We start from the raw sequence: 23,247 nt of genomic DNA, 5'->3' as shown, positions 1-23,247 counted from the left end.
ACTTATCGGTGGTGGTGATGATAGTAATAGTACTAACAGTAATACAAATAGCAGTAATAGCGGCCATAGTAGTGAGTCTTTTGGATGCCAAAACTTTTTCATCAATGATTTCATTTAAATCTTTTACACATGGAAAAGTCGAAGTTCAGAGAAGTTAAACAGCCAACAGGGGCAGGGCTGGGGTTTGACTCTTCTCCCCCAGCTCTGCACTTCCCCTCTGCCGCCCCCCCCCACGAGTCTGTGCTCTGTGCTCTTAGCCTCCCTGTTATACTCAGCATGAAGTTCTCAAGTCCGCTTTATTAACAGGTCCAAAATGTATCTTTTAGTTTACCTGTAATAAGAAGTCAAGGATAAACTTGGACCTATTTCACAACGTTTTAGTATTTTATCATATTCGGAAGTGATTTACATATTCAATGAATTTAGCCTGACTCACCATTCAACTTGGCAGAACTCGAAGGTTTCAAGTTACCAAAAGATTTCGGGAACCTGTTTAAGCAGACTTGTCATAAAGCAAATATTGCTGACAAGTTCACCTAAAAAAGTTTTTGCCCATCTACATCTATTTGTTTTACTTGTTCTCAACAATTAGGTTTAGGTTAGTTATGAAATTTCATCAGACTGAGTTTTTTTGTTTTTTGGTTGTTTTTTTTTTTTTGGCTGGCAAATTTTGGAATGCAGAAAACATGGACTTAATTGACAAAATAAGCCCAGGCAAAGTAAAACTTCAAGATGATACTCTAAGGACATGCCTATTTAACCAAACCAATCTCAAACCAGCCTCAAGAGCAAATGTTTACTCATATCACATGATCCTGAAAAAGCATTTGGGTTAGTTTTCTATTATATATTTTTTAGATTTATTATTTTCAGAGAGAGGAAGAGAAACGTAGTTGCACGAGAGATATACACTGATTGGTTGCCTCCACCCCACATGCCAACTGACACATGGCCTGCAACCCAGGCATGTGCCCTGACTGGGAATCAAACTGGCAGCCTTTCAGTTCACAGGCCGGTCACTCAATCCACTGAGCCACACCAGCCAGAGCTCTATATTATGTTTTTGAGAATTTTTATATAAGCATTTAATTCCTTTAAGCTGATTAAACAGAGCTCTTTGCAAACCAGTTCTAGTAATATTCTCTGGAGGTAGACATATATACACTAATATTAGATATAACCTGATACCTGATGGTTTTGTTTTTAAAATTTTAGCCATGAGCCCTGGCTGGTGTGGCTTAGTGGGTTGGAGCATCATCCTGTAAATGAAAGGTTATGGGTTTGATTCCCTATCAGGACACATGCTTAGGCTGGGGTTTGATCTCGGGTCTGGACGTGTAAGGGAGGCAACCAACTGATGTTTCTCACACTGATATTTTTCTCTCCCTTCCTCTCTCTCTCTAAAAGCAATGAAAAAATGTCCCCGGGTGAGGATTTTTAAAAAAAATTATAGCCATTGAGACAGGTACAATAAGACAATAAATCCCCTGATTTATAACAGTTGGAATAAATTAAGTTTATTTGTTCAGATGGTGAAGGCTTTTTCTCATTAATATTTCTTGGCAAGGAGCCTAGGACCCAAAGCAGCAGTTTGGGTTTTAAAAACATGCGAATAACCCTTGGGCTTTAAAAACAAGTACAAGAATAATCCTCGTTTGCTATATTTTATTTTCAGTCATAGGACTTGAGGATGGTAAAGATAGGTGGGCTTTGAACTGCTTCTAGAGTTGCAAGACCAGTTTCCTAAAGATGTATAAGTACACTTGCTCTCCACTCCCCAAGGATTTGGTTGTAAGTTATGTGACATTGTAGGCTGACCTATCAGTCTAAGTACGTCATTACAAATTTGCTTCTTTCCCTCTGGATACCTAGTTTATTTTACCTTCAAGGGAAAGGCTTTAAAATTTTATTTCTATTAGTCTCTGAATCTTCAGCTTCCGATTTTGCCAAGTGTCTGATTAAAAGTTAAGTCTGGTCAAATATCTTGTCAGGTTTCCGGTAAGAAAAACAAGGAAATTTAAAATACTAGTCCAGATGCCAAAAGTTTCTTTTAGGAGCATTTTAAAGCTGTTTTGTCTTTTCAAGTCATTTTGTCTCTTAAAAGCTTCTGCATATCAATCAAAGAATGCAGTCATTGTCCCCAAGAGGTCTGGAATCTTCCTCTTTAATAACGCTGGGGAGGGTAGCCTGAGGTGAACTTAAAAGGAAAAGTTTAAGTTTTAAATTCTTCTGGCTAAGTTGGTCCATCTTATTTAAAAAAGCAAGGAAGGAACTTTTTAGAGGGTGCAGATCCCGTGTTAAAGATAAATTCCCCTGAAAGCTGTCGGGGACCCACAAAACAGCAAAAGAGATGATAATAAAAGACCCAGGTAGTGAGCAAACTCTCAGCACGAGAGAAAAACTTTATCTTTTTTTTTTTTTTACATGCACATTAACAGCTTTAGTAAGACTTAGGTCTCTTGGAGTCAGACTAATAATACCTAAGGGGGATGTGCCCTCAGGATTGGGGATTGTGTGCCATTTTCTAGTGTTCCTGGGTGCACAGTTTTGTTTTGTTTTTTGATGGTGGTGGGTGACCTGATGTCAGTCTAACCCGTTCTGTGCTGAGACTCCAAAGACTAAGTACTAAAAAAAAAATGTAAAAGCCCTCATTAATAATTTCATATTGGTCATGTGTTGAAATAATAACCTTTTATTGCCTTAAATAAAATTTGTTATTAAAATTAATCTCATCTGTTTCTTTTTACTATTTTTTTAATGAGAAGATTGAAAACTACAGATGTGGCTTGCATTTGTGATTTGCACTAATTATATTGTAATTGGATGGTGTTACACTAAGAAAGTTGCACATTCTAAAAACATTAAACCTGAAAAGTGTTGAGCCCTGGCTGGTGTGGCTTAGTGGATTGAGCTCCAGTCTATGAACAGAAGCGTCACAGGGTCGATTCCCCCAATCAGGGCACATGCCTGGATTGTAGGCTGGATTTGCAGTGTGGGGCTCACAAGAGGCAACCACACATGGATGTTTCTTTCCCTCTCTTTCTCTCTCCCTGTCCCTCTCTAAAAATAAATAAATGAAAATCTTTTTCAAAAAAGTGTTGACAAGCCTGGGAGTAGTGCACACAGTCCAATTCTAAACATCTAAAGATGGGATCCACTTCCTGCTCAGATTCAGCACTCTGAAGAAGTAGGGAGGTCCGGGCTCCTTCCTGTTTGTGTCCAAATGCTGTGCGATCAGACGTCGTCATGCTCTTATATAGCAAATAGAATTGACCAAAATCTTTCCTTCTTCTTTGCCTATTTCAAAGGCCTATAAGTCCATTTTTAGTGTGAGGGTTCTGAAGTTAGCCTAGCCAAAACTAGGAGGTGATGAAAGAAATGTCACATTTCATTCATAGCCCTTTAAGTCTAGTTACTGAGATTTTTATGAATCCAGCCGGCAAAAAGGGACACATTGGTATAGCCCCAGAGTCCCTTGGGGATTTGAGAAGAGACCTTGGGAGCAGCAGTAATATAAATAAAAAGAATACAACTGTGGTTTCCTATTAGAGTTTAGGCGACATAACTGTTTCTTATTTGCTAATTTTTGTTTTAATAAGTACCCGATAGACCAAATTTTTTCCCACATGCAACAAATATCCATTGAGTACCAACTCTGTGTCAGACAGAGAGATGCCTCAGCAAATAAAATAGAACAAATGGAGCAGATACGCTAAAGGCACTCTAGTGCTAAGTCACCCATGGGGTTTTAATGTTCTTTTTCACCCATGGGGTTTTGATGTTCTATATCAAGGGTCAGCAATTCTGCCAAGTGTCCTTTACTTATGTGTTAAGTTAACCTTTGACCTGTAAGATATTTTATCTCCTCCAGGGGCTTGAGAATTTGCCTTGTTTTTTAAAAAATGGACTTAGCAAGTTTTGTTATCTTTAATTTGTAGAGAGAGATGAAGGGATGGGACGAGAGGGAGAAAAACACCAATGCGTGGTTGTCTCTCATGCACCTCCTACTGGGGACCTGGCCCCCAACCCAGGCATGTGCTCTGACTAGGAATTGAACCGGTGACCTGTTTCTTAGTCCGTAGGCCTGTGCTCAATCCACTGAGCCACACCAGCCAGGGCAAGAGTTTGTCTTCTTGCTTTCATTATGTTTATCATTTCCTCCCAAAAAGGAGGTGTGGGGGGGGTGAGAGGGCAGAGCAGCAACTCACCCTGGTGTGTTTTCTCTTCCTTCTCTTTCTTAGTCTTCAGTGCTCAAGTAATCTTCTCCCACAGGACACCTAAGCATGGAAGTATGTTCTTACCTAATTGTATGTGACTCTACCACTGCAATTACAGTGATTTTGGAAGTTAATATTAATGAAAATATGAATCCTTACTCTGAAAGACTTTAGTGCTTTGGTACTTCAATAAAGCTACTCCCAGGTGAAAACAATATCCAGTTGACTCTTGGAGAACAAAGGTTTTCTTTAAGTGGTCCAAGTTCAATAGACCCAGGATGTTCAAGGGTCACCTCCGAAGTGGGGAGTCCAAGTATGTGGGTATAGCTACACGTGGACTTTCGACTGCATGGGAGGAACACCCACCCCCCTGAGTTATTTAAGAGTCAATTCCATATACAACAAAGGTTGCTAAGTTTTTTAAACTGTGGTTTTAGTAGCATTAAATTTGTGGAGGATGGTACAGCCCTTCTTTGTTAGCTTTCACCCATGGGGTTTTAATGTTCTGTATCAAGGGTCAGCAATTCACGACCAGGATATCACTGAGAGCCCTCAGCTGGGTGCCAGGATATAGTTCCATTTACCTCTTATTGCCAGATGTACTTCCCTTTAAAGGAAGTTCCGCAGTACACTTCCCTGTGAGGCATCTGTCTCCACACCCACGATGGATGCCAAATGGAACTTTGAGCCGTCACTACTAGAACCTTGCCAGCTCTCCCTTATTCTTGGTTTTCCTACTCTCAAAAAGAAATCCTTGCTATTAATTGCTTGGTGCCTACATGTGGAGCCATTTTGGTTTTTTAAAGAGTAAGGAATGGCCTCTTTAGCTTATCTTCGATAGGTTTTTATTTACCAAAAGGGAAGTTATTAGTTCGGAAGCTACTTTATAACTTTTATGTTATGGCAGTCCATCTGATTGGACTCTTTCCATCAGTAAACAGGAACCTGAGTTGCTGAATAACTTTAAACATCTTCACTCCTTGCCTGCATTGTGACCATAATGTTGCAATATATATTTCAGGTTTTCAATTCAAAAACAGCTGAACTACTCAGTCATCATCAAGTGGAAATAAAACAAGAATTTCCAAGAGAAGGGTATGTTTCCTAATTTCATATGTAAAGATATAGCACATTGACTAGCCCATCTCACCCCACCTGCTATGGTGCTTTCTAAAGTAAACTTGACCTAACACTGTCCTGAGAAGGCTTGAGGGATAGGTATTGATCAGGAAAAGGAGCAGTAATTTTGTAGCTCAGCAAAATATCTGGGTATATGAGGCTTAGGAATTCAGTGACAGAAAAGAAAGGGATGATCTATTACTAAAGCAAAGATGTATAAAATATTGGAAATTCTGCATTAATTTTAAAGGCATTTAGTTCTGTGTCCTCATTGTTGCTAAACTGATGTTTGCTCATTTGATGTTTTTTTATTTAATAAAGATATGTTTTTCTAAAAAGCATTCATATATCTTATCGTCAATACTAAAATCATCCTTTTCGAGAATAATATTTGTATGTGGTAATTCTGATTAAATAGAATGTTAAATATATTACTTAAAACGGCGATTTTCAACCAGTGTGCCACAAGAATTTTTAAATGAGCCAATACCTGACTATTCAGTCAGGAGCACTGACCTCTTTCCCCATAGATTGTCAAATTAAAAAAAAAAATCACCATCGCCAACACAACAATAGCCATCTGGTGTGAACAAATCTAAATTATGTATTTTTTTTGTCGGATCCGCAAAAGAAAATTTTTTTTGGTGTGCCACAGAGTCTTAGTGATTAGTTTATGTGTGCCATGAAGTGAAAAAGGTTGAAAATCACTTATTTAAAATTTAATGATGTGTATTACACAACCACTTTGAAAAATATATATGGCAGTGTCTTACAGCTGTAGTATTGCAGTGCGCCCTTAGGAATTAATCCAACAGTGGTGAAAGCATATATCTAAAGAATGACTTATACATAAGTGTTTTTAGCAGCTTTAGCCATAATAACCCAAACTTGGAACAACCCAAATGTCTGTCATTGGTAAAATGGGTAACAATGAAGTACTGTTTAGCAGTTTTTAAAAAATGAGCTGATATACTCAATAACGTAGATGAAGCTCATTGATATTGTGGAAAGTGGAAAAGGCTGCACAAAAACGTGCATACTGCATGGCTGCACCTGAGATTCAGGATGAAGCTAAACTAATTGAGGATGACAGAAATCCACAAATTGGTTGCCTGTGGAGTATGTGATTGACATGAGGGAGGCATGAAAGAACTTGCCAGAATGATGGCAACATTTCATATCTTCACTGGGTTGTTTGTTAGATGGGTATGAACATTTGTTAAAACCCAACAAATTGTCCACTTTAGATCTGTTCATTTCACTATGAAGTTTACTTCAATTTAAGAAAGCGAAAAGATTGGTGTCTTGTCAAATTTTATATTTTCTTTCTATGAAAAAATGTTCTGATTTTAAGAATTCCTTTGTTTAATGATAAAAGCTATGGATATGTTAGCAGCATTAGAATGACTGTCCATGGGCCTGATTGCAATGCAGTTTGGAGAGAGGATACCTGCGTGTTGTGTGTCTTGGAAAGATGAAAATTAGAAATATGTGGGAGGAGATTGCATTCTTGGAAATAAAGAGTTTAGAGACAGTACTCAAAGCCCAGGAAAGCCAGGCAGGCCTGAGGAAGGCAGAGAAGAAGGGCCTGTGGAATTCTCTTGTTACTTGCAGATCCTATCCGAGGGTAGAATTCTTTTAGTCTGTCTCATTTCTGCTTTTGGGGTTTCCTCAGTTACCATTTGTTTCTCCCATGTTTCCCTTCCTCATTATTTATTATGAGCCTTTCAGCCTTCTGAGGCCTTAGTACTGTCCCAAAATTATGCTGGGATTGGATATAAAAATCGGACCGATCACTTATCGATTTGAAATTGTTACGAAAACAAATTTAAATTATTTTCCAAATACCAAACAAAACATTTGAGAAAAATGACAAAAGACATTAGTATACTAACTTGACTTTTCAGCATTTCTTTTTTAGATAGATAGATAGATAGATAGATAGATATAGATATAGATATCAGTCTACTTAGAAATAATTTTTAAGAAAATAACTACTGACTAGTGAAACACGTAGGTAGTTTATCACTTTATCGAACCCACGGGTATAAAGAATTGGGGAACTTAAATATTGGATATGAACAAATGATTTAAAAATAGGTAGAATATTTGCTATTTTGTGATCTATTACTTGCCTCCTTTCAAATGATTAAATACTGTATAAAGAATAATACAAATGTAAGGAAAATAAAATGGGATTTTCTTTAAATCATTTCCTTAGAGTACTGAATATGCTTTGCGCATCTGATTTTAATTTATACACCAGCCACATCCTCATAAGTGAACATTTCTAGAGATATAAATTAAAATTGTATTGCTTTCTTATGAACTAACCAAATGCATTCTTTTTGTTCAAAGATGGGTGGAACAAGACCCTAAGGAAATTCTGATGTCTGTCTATGAGTGTATAGAGAAAACATGTGAGAAACTTGAGCAACTCAATATTGACATTTCCAACATAAAAGGTATTTTTAATGGCATATTTTTCTCCATGGTATGATTATGTCAATCAAATTCATTCAGTCATTCAGCACATAATTGAGTGTCAGTGTAGCACCAAGCATTTCTGTGAGAACTGAGGATGCAACAATGAACAGGAAGATTAGGTCCCTGTTCTCATGAAGCTTTTATTTTAGTGGGTTTGAGACCAACAATTAGTGCAGATACATAGAAGCTAATTTTAGATACCAATACGTTCCATGCAGAAAATGAAACTGAGTAATATGGTAGGGTGTGCCCAGAGAGGCTTACTTTAGATTGGATGGCCAGAGAAAGCCTTTTTGAGGAGGTGACACTGCTACTGAGGTCTCAAAGACCAAAAAGGGGCCTGCCATGCAAATAGCTGGGGGAAGAGTATTTGAGGAAAAGAAAGCAGCACATGCAAATGTCCTGGGGTATGAATATGCTTGCAGCACATTTCTGGGTCAGAAAGAAGGCCAGCGTGTCGAAAATAGAGTAAAAGAGGGTGAGGGGTAAGGGTGGGTAGGTAAGAGGTTTCAATAGGAGCTGAAACCAGGGAAGTAGACAAGAAGTAGCACCAGTCAGAAACTCGAATGCTATTAGTATCACAGAGAGCCATGAAGAGGTTTTAAGCAAGACAACAAAGGATGACAGAATCTGACTTGTGGTTCGAAGACAACTCCCTGACTGCCATGTGGAGCCATGTGGAGAGTGGATGGTAAAGGCATAAGTGTGGACACAGGGACACCAGTGTAGAGGCTGCTGTGAGAGTCCTGAGAGAAAGACAGTGAAGGTGGGAAGAAAGGGCCAGAACTTCCTGATGGACCAGATGTCAGAGTAGTAGAGAGAGTAGTGGGATGAGGGGAAGATGGGTCAAAGATGATGCTCGGGTTTTTGCTGGAGCTGCTGGATAGGTAGGGACGCCTTTTCCTAATGAGAAAAAGGCGAGAATGAGAAGCAGGGGAAAGGGGAGGTTTTTTGAAATCAAAACACTTGGCTTGTAAAATCTCCCTGAAAGGACTGTTTGAGAGTGTTAGACTGTTACAGATCTCTTTGTTAATTCCTAGTAGGCTTCATAGGATATCTGTCTAAGTTGGACTTTGCATCATTTATACAGGGAGAAAGAAAAATAACCCAGTCATCTAAAATCAATAAGATGGTATAAAGGGCAGCAGCGTAATGTGGTAAATGCCATATCTTTATAGTTTAAACTTTACAAGTTCATCGTTCAAAGCTGTTTGTTTTCTTCATTAAGTAGTTTGACTCAAAGTAGGGGGAAGCCATCACTGGTGATGGCAAATACCTTAAGATTCACATCATCTCTCTTGGCTCTTGAGATTTACCAGCACTCCCGAGATGAAACTTTTATTTTTTTCAGACTGTTCCCTATTTGTATAAATAAAACTCACTTTAAAAAAGACTAGACATAACCAAAACCATTCACTCAGCAAACATATAAAGTGCCTACTATGTGCTGGGTGTGCTAGGGAAATAGTGGAGCACGAATAGGGTTGTACATCTCATGGTCAAGTGGAAGAAACAGACATTGACTCAATAATCACAATAATTGCCAATTAATGGAAAATTGTAACAGTAACATAGTTATTTCTATTACTGCAGATTTTTAAGAGAAACACCCATGTGGACTTGATATTTTGTTGACAATTTAAAAATATCCTACCCTTACTTTATCCCTACAACTAAGTGGAAGTGTTTCAACCTTCTTTTAGAGTTGCATCCACCAAATTTCAGATGAGTTGTATATCACAGTGATTGCTGGGTATTTCCTTGAATTGTTCTCTTAGCTTTCACAGTCTAAACAGCATCCTTCATAGCACAACTCTGTTGTCAAAACATTCATTACCAGTGACATAAATCATCTAGGTGGCTTAAAGCCATGTACTGGATGTAGAGTCCAGGGTGACTGGCCATGGTTTTGACATCATTTACCTACTTTACAGGTAAGGTGGGCTGCAACATGTTGGCCTTCTGTTCCCACTTGGAGACCATGCCCTTTTCTCTTGTTTGTGGTGTATATGGAGATGACATGCAAACTCCAGTCCAAGTGACTTGTCTTTCACTTGAACTAACTGGTCTGTAAGAATACAGAACATGCTGGTCTCTGCTCTACACGCCTCTATCCGGCCAGTCTGAAAGCCATACCTGAGCCAGAGCGATCCAACACTTCCTTCTTGGCACTGCCAGTGCATGTCCAAGGCCGAGAACATTCCACAAGCCACTCCATACCAAGCCAATTGTGCTAAATGTTCCCCCAGATGATTTATTGACTGACTCTGCCAAGGACCAAGATTCTGCTTGCCTATATAGAACTCTACACCGCAAACACTAATGCTATTAAGGATTTTTGGTCACTAGACCTAGCTGCAAGAGAGGGAAGGGGACTTACTACAGGCCATGTAGCTGTGCAGTGTGTTAGGTAACACTGGGTAGATAACAGATGCTCCCTGTCTCCTAATTCTGTGCTCTCTTCCCTGAGCCACACTGATGATAACCTCCCAAACCATTTCAGTTTTTAGTTCCAGTGTTGCAAATACATAATTTGTATTCCATCTCAAGAGCAATTTGTTATTCACACAGCCTTACCTGATAATCAGTAAGGGTTCATCAGAGCTGGTTGTATTTCTTTTGCAAATCCCAGTCTCGTTTTTACTTGTCCTCATCTTTCAGAAAGTTGGTTGATTTTGGGTCCCAATGAACAAGGCCTGCAGAAATTAAAGTTCACTCTCTAGCTGAACAGCGCAGGTGAACACAAGACAAGTAGATAGGCTGCACCTTTCCTTCCTGACTTAGAGAGTTAGGTAGCTCTGTTTGCCTGTCACTGGACTGAAGGAGCTATAAAGTGCGGGGGGTGAGCAATAGGAATTTTACTGCTCTCAGTATGTGAAACAGTTTATTCTTGTGTTTGTATTATTTTTTCATATGAATGACCGTATACCTAGTTGTGCCTACCCCTGTATAAAGAAATACTTTATTCACTTTATTTTAAGAAAGAGTGCATATTTCTCCTAATCAAAGCCCATAATATTATCCATTTGAAAATGATACCAGATTAAAATAAAATAAAATTTATATTATGTTGATATATTCTTTTTTTTTAAGATTTTATTTATTTATCTTTAAAGGGGAAGCAGAAGAGAGAGGGAGAAATGTCACTGTATTGGTTGCCTCTTGTGCATCCCCTGCTGGGAACTGGCATACAACCCAGGCATGTGCCCTGACTGGAAATTGATCCGCAGTTGTTTGGTTCGCAGGCCCGAGCTCAATCCACTGAGCTACACCAGCCAGGGATGTTGATATATTCTTAATTTACAACTTTCACATCTAAAGTAGCATTTCTAACCATCATTAAGCCCATATAGTATGATTAAATTAGAGTAGTGTTTCAATCAGGGAGTGACTAGTCTAGATAATTTAAATAGTTATTCTTCAGAAGAAAAAATTATACTACTAGATACTCTTCATTTATCCTCTCATGTGATAAAATCCAAGGACAACATAAACTGTCAAAGATGAGAGTATAACATTCTCAGCAATTATAAAAGTAGTCATCTCAGTGTGTTAAGCAAAAGGAAATGGTTGCATTCATTTCTCTACTGCCTGGCCCTGCCCTGCGAGGTCACATGCATTTCTGTCACCTGCTTTTCCATCACCTGAGAGTCTCAGGGGTCTCAGAAAGACCTCTCATTCTCCTAAATAACTTTCCAGCAGTGGCCACATCTCCTTTGCAATGGTTAAAACTTGGCTCAAGCACACAACATCCAGATACTATTTCCTTCAACCTTTATACCTCCTCCCACAGGGCACTTTCATTATTTTGCTCTGTGTGTTTTTACTTTTTTAAATGTGTGTTACAATTACAAATTAAGTTTTCAATTTTCTTAAAGATTTTATTTATTTTTAGACAGGGGAAAGGAAGGAGAAAGAGAAGGAGAGGAACATCAGTGTGTGGTTGCTTCTCACGTGCCTTGTACTGGGGACATGGCCCACAGCCCAGCCATGTGCTCTGACTGGGAATCAAACCAGCAACCCTATGGTTTACAAGCTGGCACTCAATCCACTGAGCCACACCAGCCAGGGCAAGATTTTTATTTTTAAATAAGGATGTATATCATTCATAATTCTACCAAGACGATTATATAACATCCTGGAGGGTTTCCAAAGGTTTTTTCCTAAGTATATTTCCTTAATTGATGATAATAACTTTTTATAAGGACTTTCAAACAAAATTGAACCAGAGATGTTGAATGCAACATTTAACTAGTGAATTTCATTAATTTCACAAGATATACTCAGTTAACAAAAATTCCCCCTGAGACAGAATGTATAAGTGAAGCATGAACCTGAGATATAAGAGTACTAAATTGGGTTTACATATGCCAACGATTATAGCATCTGTAACTGAAAGACTTTGAGGCCAGGAAATACAGTGACTTTCATATGCTCTTAAATGGTAAATGAACTAGTGTGGAGACTCCCAAAACCTGAATGTGTTATTCTGAGAAAGAGCAAGTTAAAATAAGCACTATTAAGAGAAGCACATGTACTGGGATTAGCAATTAGTAAAGGTTTCTTTTAAAGAAAAAATAGGATTTCAGGGTAAAAGTGACAAGAAGTTAGAACATTGAAAAAGTTTGTAGGCACTGGATGAGGCCTATGTGCTCTGGGGAGAAACCAGTAATAGGCGTGTTTATGGCTGGAGGAGAATCCTGAGAAGCTCTTTCACTGGACTTTGCAAGAAAAACAGTTTTACTTGGCACAAAGGAATTAAGATAGAGGGGAAAGAAGGAGTGGGCAGGGAGGAGACTGTGCCCAATGAATTAGATGGAAATAGCTCTAGATTGCATTCTCAATACAGGTTAGAATGAAGCAATAAAAAAAGTATTGTGCAGAGCATAGAGTAGTGATTCCTAGATATTGGCAAAGGGAGCCACCAGCGTATTTGTGGAAAATTCATGGAGTGGGGAGGAATGGGAGATTTAGTAAACCATGATTTTATTGTTAGCCCACCTTGTAAAGTTGTCATGGTCACAATATTCCACTTCAGCAGCCTGGGATCAAGGTCCCACTGAGGTCTCTAGCCTCTGTTGTACCCACAGTGCTGCTGGGGAATTCCTTCAGGGGTCCTGCTTTGCCCACTCCCATTCTCTGCAACTTTTACTCCACTTTCTCCTCAGTAATGATGGCAATGAATGGCGGCAGTAAGTGCTTACTCTGTGCCAGGCACTGATTTAACATGCATTAACTCAGGGGTTCTTCGCTGTAACCCTGTAAGGTGGAAACTATTATTATCCCCATTTTATGGAAGATTAAACTGAGACCTGACGTCACGCTACTAGGAAGCAGAGGAAGCAGAATTTGAATTCCAGCTGTTTGGCTTCAGAGCCTGAGTGCTACCGAATGCTTCCCCAAACTTGAGATCCAACTTTTTCTGTTCAACAGATAACCTTATGTCCTTCACAGAGCATGCTGAGGCTCTCGGCCCTTAATTCCCCAGCTTGCTCTTTCTGTACTTAATGTCTGGATCTCTTGCTGCCTTTCTTCCATCACAAGGAGAACTGAGGCCTTCTACCCTCCCTCAGGCTCCTCCCTCCACCTGTGTATTAATCTCCTTCCCTCCTGTTACTATAAAGATCAGGACTGTGTCCCACTGATACCAGCCCCCCACCACCACATTCTCCTTTCTCTTTAGTCCTACAAACATGTGTGCCTTATATATATTTAAAAAAACACTCCCAAATCTCTTCCTTTTATCCCATGCCTCTAAGTTTCCTCAAAACAGAATCTCCATCATCTTTGTACCTCTAGAAAAGGTATCAGAGTAAGTAAATCTGCATTGGATAAAGAAGCTGCTCATCCCCTTCAGCTCTGTGTTGGTCAGAATATTCTTATTATGTTTTATTCTGGGTGTATGATCTGAGTAATACAGATAGCTGCGTGTTCCTAGGAGAGGAGGAATATGGCATATGGAGGCGGGGGCAGTGGAAGGAAACTGGATTGTTTAGCCCAGATAAGGGAAGAGAAGACTTGAGAGACAAAATAGCTGCTTTGAGTAGGAAAGAGTAACGTGTGGAAGAAGGATTAATCTTATCCTGTGTGTCTCCAAAGACTACAGATAAGATCTATAGGTAGAAGCTGTGAGGAAAAGGACTTGATTTTTCACAGCAAAACTGTACCATAGAGATTTTTCCTCCTGGAGAGAGGTAGTGAGTATCTTGTCACCAGTAGGGCTGTCTGAATGGTACACGACAGGTGATTCTAGAGATTTGGGCACAGGATGTGTCATTGGTTATATAGCATTTAAGGTCTGCCTTGATCTTAAATTCAGAAAGAGCTCAATTTATTTTTAGCCCAGGATGTTCAACCAGGGCTATACAGTAAAATTATCTGGTGAATTTTAAGACAAAATAATAATACTCAGATCCTATTTCAGGTCAATTAAGTCAGAATGTTTGGGCCAGGTCCTGGGCATTGATATTTTTTAAAAGCTCTGTAGCCAATTCTAATGTACATTCAAATGTGAGAACCTCTGATGCAGCTGAATCAAGCTGAATTGAATAAGGTGGGATGGATTCGTATTTCACTTATAATAACTTACTGTAACTATAGCACTTGAGTTGTATGTAGGTCAGTGTAGTGGAAATGCCGTCACATGGTGTTCTTATGTCTGACTCAAACTCCTATGTCTTATATTATATTATTAAAATAACAGGAATCAAATTGAATTTCTAATTAACCATAATGTGCATTTGCCCAACATGAGGGATCTTACCTGTGGCTATTTTCTTAAAACACAGGTACACACACACACACACACACACACACACACACACACACATACTCTTGCATGCACATAAAAGGAAATTTCTTGTAGCAGTGAGTAAATAAATGAGTGAGGTGATTGTTGGTCTCCTCAGAATAATAACATGGATATTAGAAATTTGGAAAGTTAATGCATTTCCGTTTTATAAGGCCACCTGGGAGCCTTGCATTTGGATATTGATCTGGGTCCATGTCATCATGTGCTGGTAGCGAAGCAGGGAGGAGTCTGTAGTATTAACGAGAAACACTTGGCACCAAGTGAACACTTGGTGTTCACTTTTCCTGGGGCCACTCAGAAAATAAACTCAATACCACTTCAGATGTTCCAAATTGTTTTTGAATTGTTATGTTTAGTTGTGCCTATAAAAAAAGAGAGAACTGCTCTGAAGTAGTTTTCTCCACGTTTAATATTCTAGTCTCTTCTGTTTAACTTTCTCTTTAAAGCTATTGGTGTCAGTAACCAGAGGGAAACCACCGTAGTCTGGGACAAGATAACTGGAGAGCCACTCTACAACGCTCTAGGTAAGCTGTTGTGCATGGATGGCACATGCAAGGCCTTTCTCCCCTTGCAGGTGTTGTCATACTAAAAATCTCTGGCTAAAAAAGCATGCATCGTGATTCCCATAATTTGATGGGATGGGCAGAAGAGTCCTCTAAGAAATTCATTGTTTTATATGCCACATTTAGCCATTTATTCCCATCTTGATTCTATCTTGAATGAACTCTTTCCCGTGCTCCCCCCTTTCCTGATTATTTGTATTATACAAGTGGGTCAATGTTGCCAAAATTATTTTATAATCGCTGCTGTTTTCTGACACCTAAAAGAGATTTCAGTTCCTCCTCTCCCCTCAAAAATCAAAATTAGAAATATTCGTAGTCATCTCTCGGCAAAGCACCTGTGTACTTGGTCTTCCCACCTAGGATTTTGAGTCCATTCTTCTGAGGTTATGAAAACAAAATCTCAAAATTCTAGCTCCTTCTGCTATAAATGAGGCTATTTTGGTAGGAGTTCAAAAATCTCAAATATACCACCATTAGATATCACATCTTATTTAAGTGTAAATGATCATGGGTATATTTTAGTATCACTCTTAGCACATGCCAATTAAGCACCGAATGATACTGTCACTTGCTAAAAGGAAAATTTGGTTCTAAATATATACTCACCAAAAGGCATCATTCTGTCACAAGTGGCAAAGCACAATGTTTGTCAATAAAATGCCAGGTTGTGGAGTGGGGAATGGAAGCAGGAATAGTCAGAAATTGGATGATTTATAGAGTCAACTATTTTTACTTAGTAATAGAGTTACTTCAGTAGCCATTGGAAGAAAGTGATATTGAAGCAAAAAATATACTAAAAAAGGTGCCTTGTAAAAGTAGCATAAATCCTTTGGAAACTTTATTAAAAACTAAGGCATTGAATGTTACTGTGTTATAAAAAACCATTTCATATTTCTTCTGCACTCATGATTTCAAAAGACTCAAAAACTATTGAAGAATTGCAACCAAAGTTTCTATTACACAAAAGTACGGCTTTTAAATCTTTATTTTGCCCTTATGCTCATGAGCAGCTCATTTTGAAAATTAGTACAGCAGGATATTACAATACTAGTGACGAGTACCTAAGAGAAGTATTCTTTCACAGATCAATTTTAGCCAACTGCTAGAACTAGTCTGGGTTTTACTTTTTTCTTTTTCTAATGAAAGGAATAGCCTAGTCAAAGGAACCAATAATTTCTTGTTAAACTCTAAACTTGAATTAAGTGACAACTCAGAATCAACCTCTGGACTTTGAGTTGTCATTTTAAAGTAATGCAACTAGGTTAGTTGAAGTTATACTTTTAGTGAGGAATTCAAGTAACTGTTTTACAGGAAAAACTTTGTGATATACTTATTTACTCGTTTCCTTTTCTCCTGTGTCCCTCTGCACCCTTCCCCCATTCTCTGTGCTTTGAAGTATTAATTCAAACCGTACCTCTGGAATATGAACTTTTTCTCTATATTGAGCCAAATGCATGTTTTGAGAACTTTTTGCGTGTTTAGTGCTGTACTGGGTATGTTATGGAGGATGGGGATTATTGGCTGTTGGTGTAAAGACTTTATAATTTTGTTTTGGAAAGAGACTAACACAAAATTAGGGAATAGTTGATCAACTGTGTGTTGCTAAGTTGAAGGAAAATTAGAGCAAGTAGAGGTTAGTCCGGATGTTGAGTTTTTGGCATATCTTTGGGAAAGGTTGAACTCCATTGTAGGCCTCAAAGAATGTATTGTATTACATTAGGAAAAGGGAGAGTTGGAGGATAGTGTACATAAGCTGTGAAGGTAAAAATATGTACACTTATTTCACCAAAGAATGAAATGATGGATCAAATTCAAGCATAGGGTGACTTTATTTAAAAGAGTTTTAATAGAACTAAGAGTGATAATAATGCTCAATAAGTGCTAACTGCTATTATTGTATACTAGGCATTGTGCAAAACACTTTACTCATATTAATCTCAATGAGCCTGAAATAGGTTTTACTAGCCCTGTTTTCTAAATGAGTTATGGAAGAGCTATATAACTTGTCTAGTGCCATAGAGCTGTAAGTAGTGGTAGGACCAGTTAGAATGTAAACCTGTCCAACCCCAAAGCCTGTGTTCTAACTTGGATAGAGAAGGTTGATGAGAATGGAGAGGGCCTTGAAAGCCATGCCCTGAGCAACATGGGGCACAGTAGGAGAAAAGTAGGGGGAATGGGTTCTTTCAATGCACCTGTCTGCTGAGAATAGCTAGAGAAGTAGAACAACAAAACTATCTGAAGGCCTGGAAGGTTACCAAGGCAGTGAGGAATGATGGGACCAAGATCCAGGAGAGAAAAGAAGCCCAGACAGGTGGGCCAGGCATTTAGTGTTGTTTATTCCCTGGAAATATCTATAGATTCTGAAAAGAGTATCCAAGAAGCTAAGCAGCACTATAATAGATTATGAAGATAGGGAGGCAAAAGATGGAGTCAGGGGCTACTAAGGTGGAGAATGAATGTTGGTAAAATCACAAACCTTTGAATGGGACTGTGAAGGGCCAATCCTAGAAGTGAGGGAAACTGAAAATATACCAACCTTCCCAGGAATCGAAGCCCAGGTTCAGATCATTTTAAACCCCAGTTAGATTAAGATGTTCTGAAATTGCTAATGCCCTTAGTCTAACTTCTTTTAGAGTTTTCGTATACAATTTCTAGTTTTCTATAAAAGAATAGTGAGGCATAGAAAATAACACATGACTAAAAACCAACAGAAATGAGTGGCATTACAGACAGACCTCGAGGAAATCCTGATGTTAGAGTCATCAGACTTTAAAATAATCATGATCAGCATGTTCAAGCAATTCATTGACAAGATTGATAACCTTAGGAAACATTAGAAATTTAAAAGTGGAAATTCTAAAACCATATTTAAAAACTCAGTTGGTGAGTTTTACATTATGTTAGACAGAGGTGAAGATGAATTAGTGAACCAGAAGAGAGATCAGAAGTAAATATCCAGACTGAAGCACAGAGAGACAAAGGTTTAGAAAATGCAGAAAAGAATCTAAGGGAAAGATGGAGTAAGGTAAGGTGGGGGTCATATTTGTATTGGAGTCTCAGAAGAAAAGGAAAGAGGGATGATCAAGTTTCTGAAAGGGGATGAAAGACATCAAGTCACAGAATCAAGAAGCACTTTGATCCCCATGCAAGATGCATACAGAAAGCCAAACATAAACATATGCTGAGACCTGAAGATAAAAAGACAAATCATAAAGTAAGCAGAGGATTCATCTCTTTGCAGTAAAAAAGGATGCTACGAATGAATTCCTGGGATTAGCGCATGGGGATAGAGAATAGAGAGAGAAGGCAAATTGGCAAGACCTTTTGGAGGGAAGATACAACGTGTGTGTTTATGAATTGGATAGGGCATAAAGGTGAAGGAAAAATAAAACAGGACTACAAGATTTTTAGCCTGAGAGAACAGAAGGAAAGTAAGTAATATTTAAGGAGTGCCAACCTGGGAAGGAAAAAAATGGCTTTTGGGGATAAGGTGAGTATCAGCCTTGCATTGAAAGCTAATTTCTGGGTAATTAGAAACTTGTGGTTCTATTAGAAAGAGATTGTTCAAAATGTATACTTAAAAGTAGGTTATATAGAGGGGATAGTCTTAGTTTATTAGATATAAATTCACATAGGAATGAATGTAAAAATAATTAACACAATAAAAAATGTAAGTGCCTTTCTATGTACCAGGTTGTGTGGTGACCGACCCCTAAGCATACAGTACCAAACCAGGGATGCACAGAAGGCTAGGGAAAGGAATTTGGAAGAGAGGAGCAGGGGTCATAGTAAAGGAAAGGAGCCATTTAGTAATGACAGGGATAGATTCTGTCTCCAACTTATTTCGCCAGGAAAACACTAAGCTGTCCTATCTCCATGCAAGTCTTCAGTTGAGAATATCAACATAATATTAAGCCGATCACAGCTTTATCTTAAGATAGCACGAGGTACAATTGATGGAAACAGAATCAGACTTTTACATATCCATGTGAGCTCCTTTGTTTATAACACAGTCTGGGTTTTGCATTCTTGTGTGTGTCTGTGTGTGCTCTTTCCTATTCCCTTTCTCTTGTAAATCTCTGTCACTCTAGGCCTGCCCTGCTCTTCATTTTCCTCTGTTTACTAAGTTACATAACTGATAAGCAGTATTTGCTATAGATGAGCATATGAGAGTCTACATTTCGCTTTTTTAAAAATTGCCTTTTTTGTGACCTGTTTTGTGGGTCAGCAGTCCTTGATAAGCAATCTGCCCACTCACCCCCAGTACAGTAAGAGATAGGAGAATTTCAGGGTACTATTAGTGCACACGAAATACGCTGGTTGAAGAAGCTGAAGACTGAAGGCTATTTGTTTTTGCTTGCCATAAAGATGTGGTCATATACTGACCCTTTTTAGATGCAATTATAAGCCTATAAAAAGGTTTAAATAGGTCCATTGAGGCACAGGTAGCCCATGTTAGTAGTTTCATACACTTTTAGAATCTGTGTGTTAATTCATTCTCCAAGCAAGGTAAACATTGGTGTGCCATCTAAAAGGAAGAAGTATCACTTCACATCACTGATTCCCAGTCACTGGGCCACACTGCAGCCATTTGGTACTATGACCTCACCAGTGGATTGCCAGGATCTCGGTGGCCCCGGATGTGAAATAGGGCTTCGGCTGCTCTTGCCTGTCTTTGGTTATCCTCAACCCTCTGGGACTTTTCTCCCTCCCTCTTAGCATTATTTTCATCAATATTCTTTTCTAAAGAGTTCCCGCCACCCCAGTCCCTGCCATTTTTTGAAGCCCTTTTCTTTCAAGACCAACTTTGTTAGTGGTCTACATACCTTAGCGTCTCCATATTACTGAAAAAGGTTTGGGTTCATAAATACACCCAGACTAAACTGGGTACAAAGAAGTACAAAATCGGCCAAGCGGCTCTAACGTTGAGTGGGGAAGGCTAGAATCAACGATATCTATTGTGTTCCTATGCACATTTCCCTGATGCCACTAGTGACATGTTCCGGCCTAAGTCGGAGAGAACACAGTAAGGACTGATATCCAGGGAGGCAAGGGCCGTCGCCTAAAGACTTTCAGTGTATTAAAGAGAACCACCAACCGAAACATTTGACTCTGAATACATTTTCCTTATTGAAATTATAAGGTGAAAAAAAAACATTTTTCCCTAAGATGTTGGATTTAAAGGTCCCTATGACCCATAGCTCTTTAGGCTGAGTGTGCAATTTTAAACATTGCTCATCGTCTTCACCTTGGGTTTTTTTTTAACATATTAGTTAACCCTGGGACAATGATTAAACCTGTGTAATCATTTGCTGTGATCTGCAAGAACCTTGAGCTCAATTTTTAAAATCTTTTCTGGACTGGGTTATCTTTCAAAGTATCAGCACAAATGGCAAACCATAAATGGCAAAGCACCAAAAACTCCTAAGCACATTTGGCCTTAAACAACAAAAGTGTGGTTTTATTTTGATTGCTTTACAGATTTTAAAAATTTTCTTTATACATATTTTTTATTTTTAAAAATTGTATTTATTTATTTTTGGAAGACAAGGGAGGGAGAGAGGGAGAGAAATATCAATGTATGGTTGCCTCTCGTGCATCCCCTGCTGGGAACTGGCCTGCAACCCAGGCATGTGCCCTGACTGGGAATCAAACCGCGATCCTCTGGTTCACGGGCCCGTGCTCAATCCACTGAGCTACACCAGCCAGGGCTGATTTTTTTACTTTGGTAAAATCTAGGATATTTAGCTTTGTCAAGATCCACTTGTTTTTTCCTTATTTCAAGTCTTTTATGACACAGTTCAGTTCTTTGAGTGCCTTATGTCTCCTTTGATCCTGGATAAAGAAACACTGCCGTATTTTGCAATGGTTGATTTCTTTAACTCTGACCAGTTCAAATTTAAAATAACGGCGTGAAAATAATATTGAATATAAACTGTCATTGAAAAAAATTAAATTAAAATGGCAAAATAAAATAACTGAATTAGATTTTAATTTTGAGGTCTCTGACCTCAAAAGAAATATGAGGTATTTCTTCATATTCTGTTTAATAAGAGTACAAAGTCATCCTGGCTTATACCTATGTCATAGAGGTTTAATTCTGGATTCAGATTCTGGGGTCAGCCCCTGGCTTTTCCACTCACTACCATTGTGTGCCTCTTCCCTCAAGAGTTAAACTAGAGAAATTCAAAGCGCAGACCTCATAGGTCTGAGGTGAAGATCATTGACCTAATACATTCAGGGTTTCCGTAAGCATTAGCCATGACCACTGCTCTGAATTGGCTGATAGCCTTTTTGATCCAGGAATGCCAGAGGAAAGGATTGATTTATACATGACAGATGTTCTTAGGGGAAAATGCAGAGCCTACCCGGGGACACACACGCTTCTCTGAGTCATTATTGGCATTTTGGCATCTATACACCTAACAGCTGAAAGAGGTTTCAGCCCCCACATTTTGGGCACATACATATATGCATTTTAACTCATCCCCTCCCCAACTCCATTTTTCCTTTGTCCCCACCTGACTTCCGAAGATGTCATCAGGGACAGTCATCAATATAATCTCTTTCCCTTGGCAAATGACCTCTTACTCAGCTTAATTAATAGCTTAGCTTTTGGCAAGTGGTAACATGTGGCAATTAAATTTGGTTTACTATTACTGTGCCTCTTGTGGGAGAAACCACTTGATAACCCTTTGTGTAGCCATCAGCAGTCCTCGCTTAGGGCGTGTTCCATAACCTGGAGCCTCCCATTCGTCTCAATTCCTGTCAGGCCAGTAGCTCATCATAACAAACCATCTCGGAGGATATATTATTTGCCTTTGTTTCTAGTCCCCTAAAAATAATTTAGATGACCTCTAGTGTATCGGTTTCCTTAGATAATTTCCCCTTCTATTGTCATGACTAACCAAAAGTAACACAAATCTCTAAATAATCTAAAAATAATTTTTCCCTCTGTGCTGTCACAACATCACTGAACTAACCCTGGTCCATGGGCACTCAGGCAACTGCATTTCTCTTCACTCTTAAAGCTTTGTTTTTCAGCGCAAACCAAATCTACCAGACTTTATTTCTTTATCCTCACCTGAGAACATTTTTTTCATAGCTTTTAGAGAGAGCGGAAGGTGGGGAGAGAAACATCAATTGGTTGCTTCTCATACACGCCCTGAAGGGGGACTAAACCCATAACCCAGGCATGTGCTGTGGCTGGGAATTGAACCTGTGACCCCTCAATCTATGGGACAATGCTCCAACCAACTGAGCCACACCAGCCAGGGTGGAAGTAAGTTTATTTAATGCAAGTGAAAGTTTTCAGTCATCCAAGTTGTTTTTTTTTAAGTTACCTATTCAATTGATGGCCTGCACAATTTAATACCAATTTTCTTGGTCTAAACGAGGGAAATACCTTCTAGAAGTATGTTGTATAATATTCTGGACTCCTTAGCATCTACTTTTCTTAGTTTGTTTTTTTTTTTAATCACCTTGGAATTTAGCTATTCCCGTTCCCTCTGGACCTGATGTTTCTTTGTGGCGATGGCCTTCACTTCCTGCTGCTGTCACAGAAAAGTACTTTCTTGGGGCTGTGCCTTCCTGCAAATGGCCTCAACAGAGATCCTGACATTTCCTTAGCATTAGTTTCTAGCACCCCCCCACCCCCATGAACGTGCTCACTCACTATTTCATACAGCCTTTCAATTCAGGGGTTGAGTGGGTGGCCAATAACCATCTGAGCCACTTTTCTAACTAGGTCACAGACATGCGGCCAGGTAGGGAAGAGGCATCCTGAACAAAACATCAGGTCTATACCTGGTCTCTGTTCAAATGAAAATAATATTGAACCAGAGACTCTGACTGGACTGCTTTTGTTCCCCTTCTGTACTCTATGTCTCTTCTCTTTCTACGCTTAAATGTGTAGAAAAAAATGTTCACTGTGATGAAATTGCCCACAATGTGAGTGAGCTACCCTTTCCTAAGTGGTCGACAAGAGAACACAGACCTTGAATCTGGCCGTCTCTAGCAGGAATTGCCATTATTTCTCCTAATGCTCCAG

At 39.0% G+C, this 23,247-nt stretch overlaps 1 protein-coding gene across 3 annotated transcripts in view; it reads left to right on the top strand.

The window, feature by feature from the left end:
- Window positions 1–23,247, top strand: part of GK (glycerol kinase) — a 70,882-nt gene that overhangs the window by 6,323 nt on the left and 41,312 nt on the right. For all 3 annotated transcript variants that reach the window (XM_053655790.1, XM_053655791.1, XM_037127024.2), the window contains exons 2-4: window positions 5,239–5,312; window positions 7,695–7,801; window positions 15,081–15,158. In XM_053655790.1, the coding sequence (XP_053511765.1) occupies window positions 5,239–5,312; window positions 7,695–7,801; window positions 15,081–15,158 (259 nt within the window). The remainder of the gene's footprint in view (window positions 1–5,238; window positions 5,313–7,694; window positions 7,802–15,080; window positions 15,159–23,247) is intronic.

The sequence above is a fragment of the Artibeus jamaicensis genome, unplaced genomic scaffold, assembly GCF_021234435.1.
Source record: "Artibeus jamaicensis isolate MK-2021 breed Jamaican fruit bat unplaced genomic scaffold, CSHL_Jam_final scaffold_1283, whole genome shotgun sequence".
Lineage (NCBI taxonomy): Eukaryota > Metazoa > Chordata > Mammalia > Chiroptera > Phyllostomidae > Artibeus > Artibeus jamaicensis.
The sequence above is the reverse complement of the archived record's forward strand: the minus strand, read 5'-3'. Positions and strand labels throughout refer to the sequence as shown.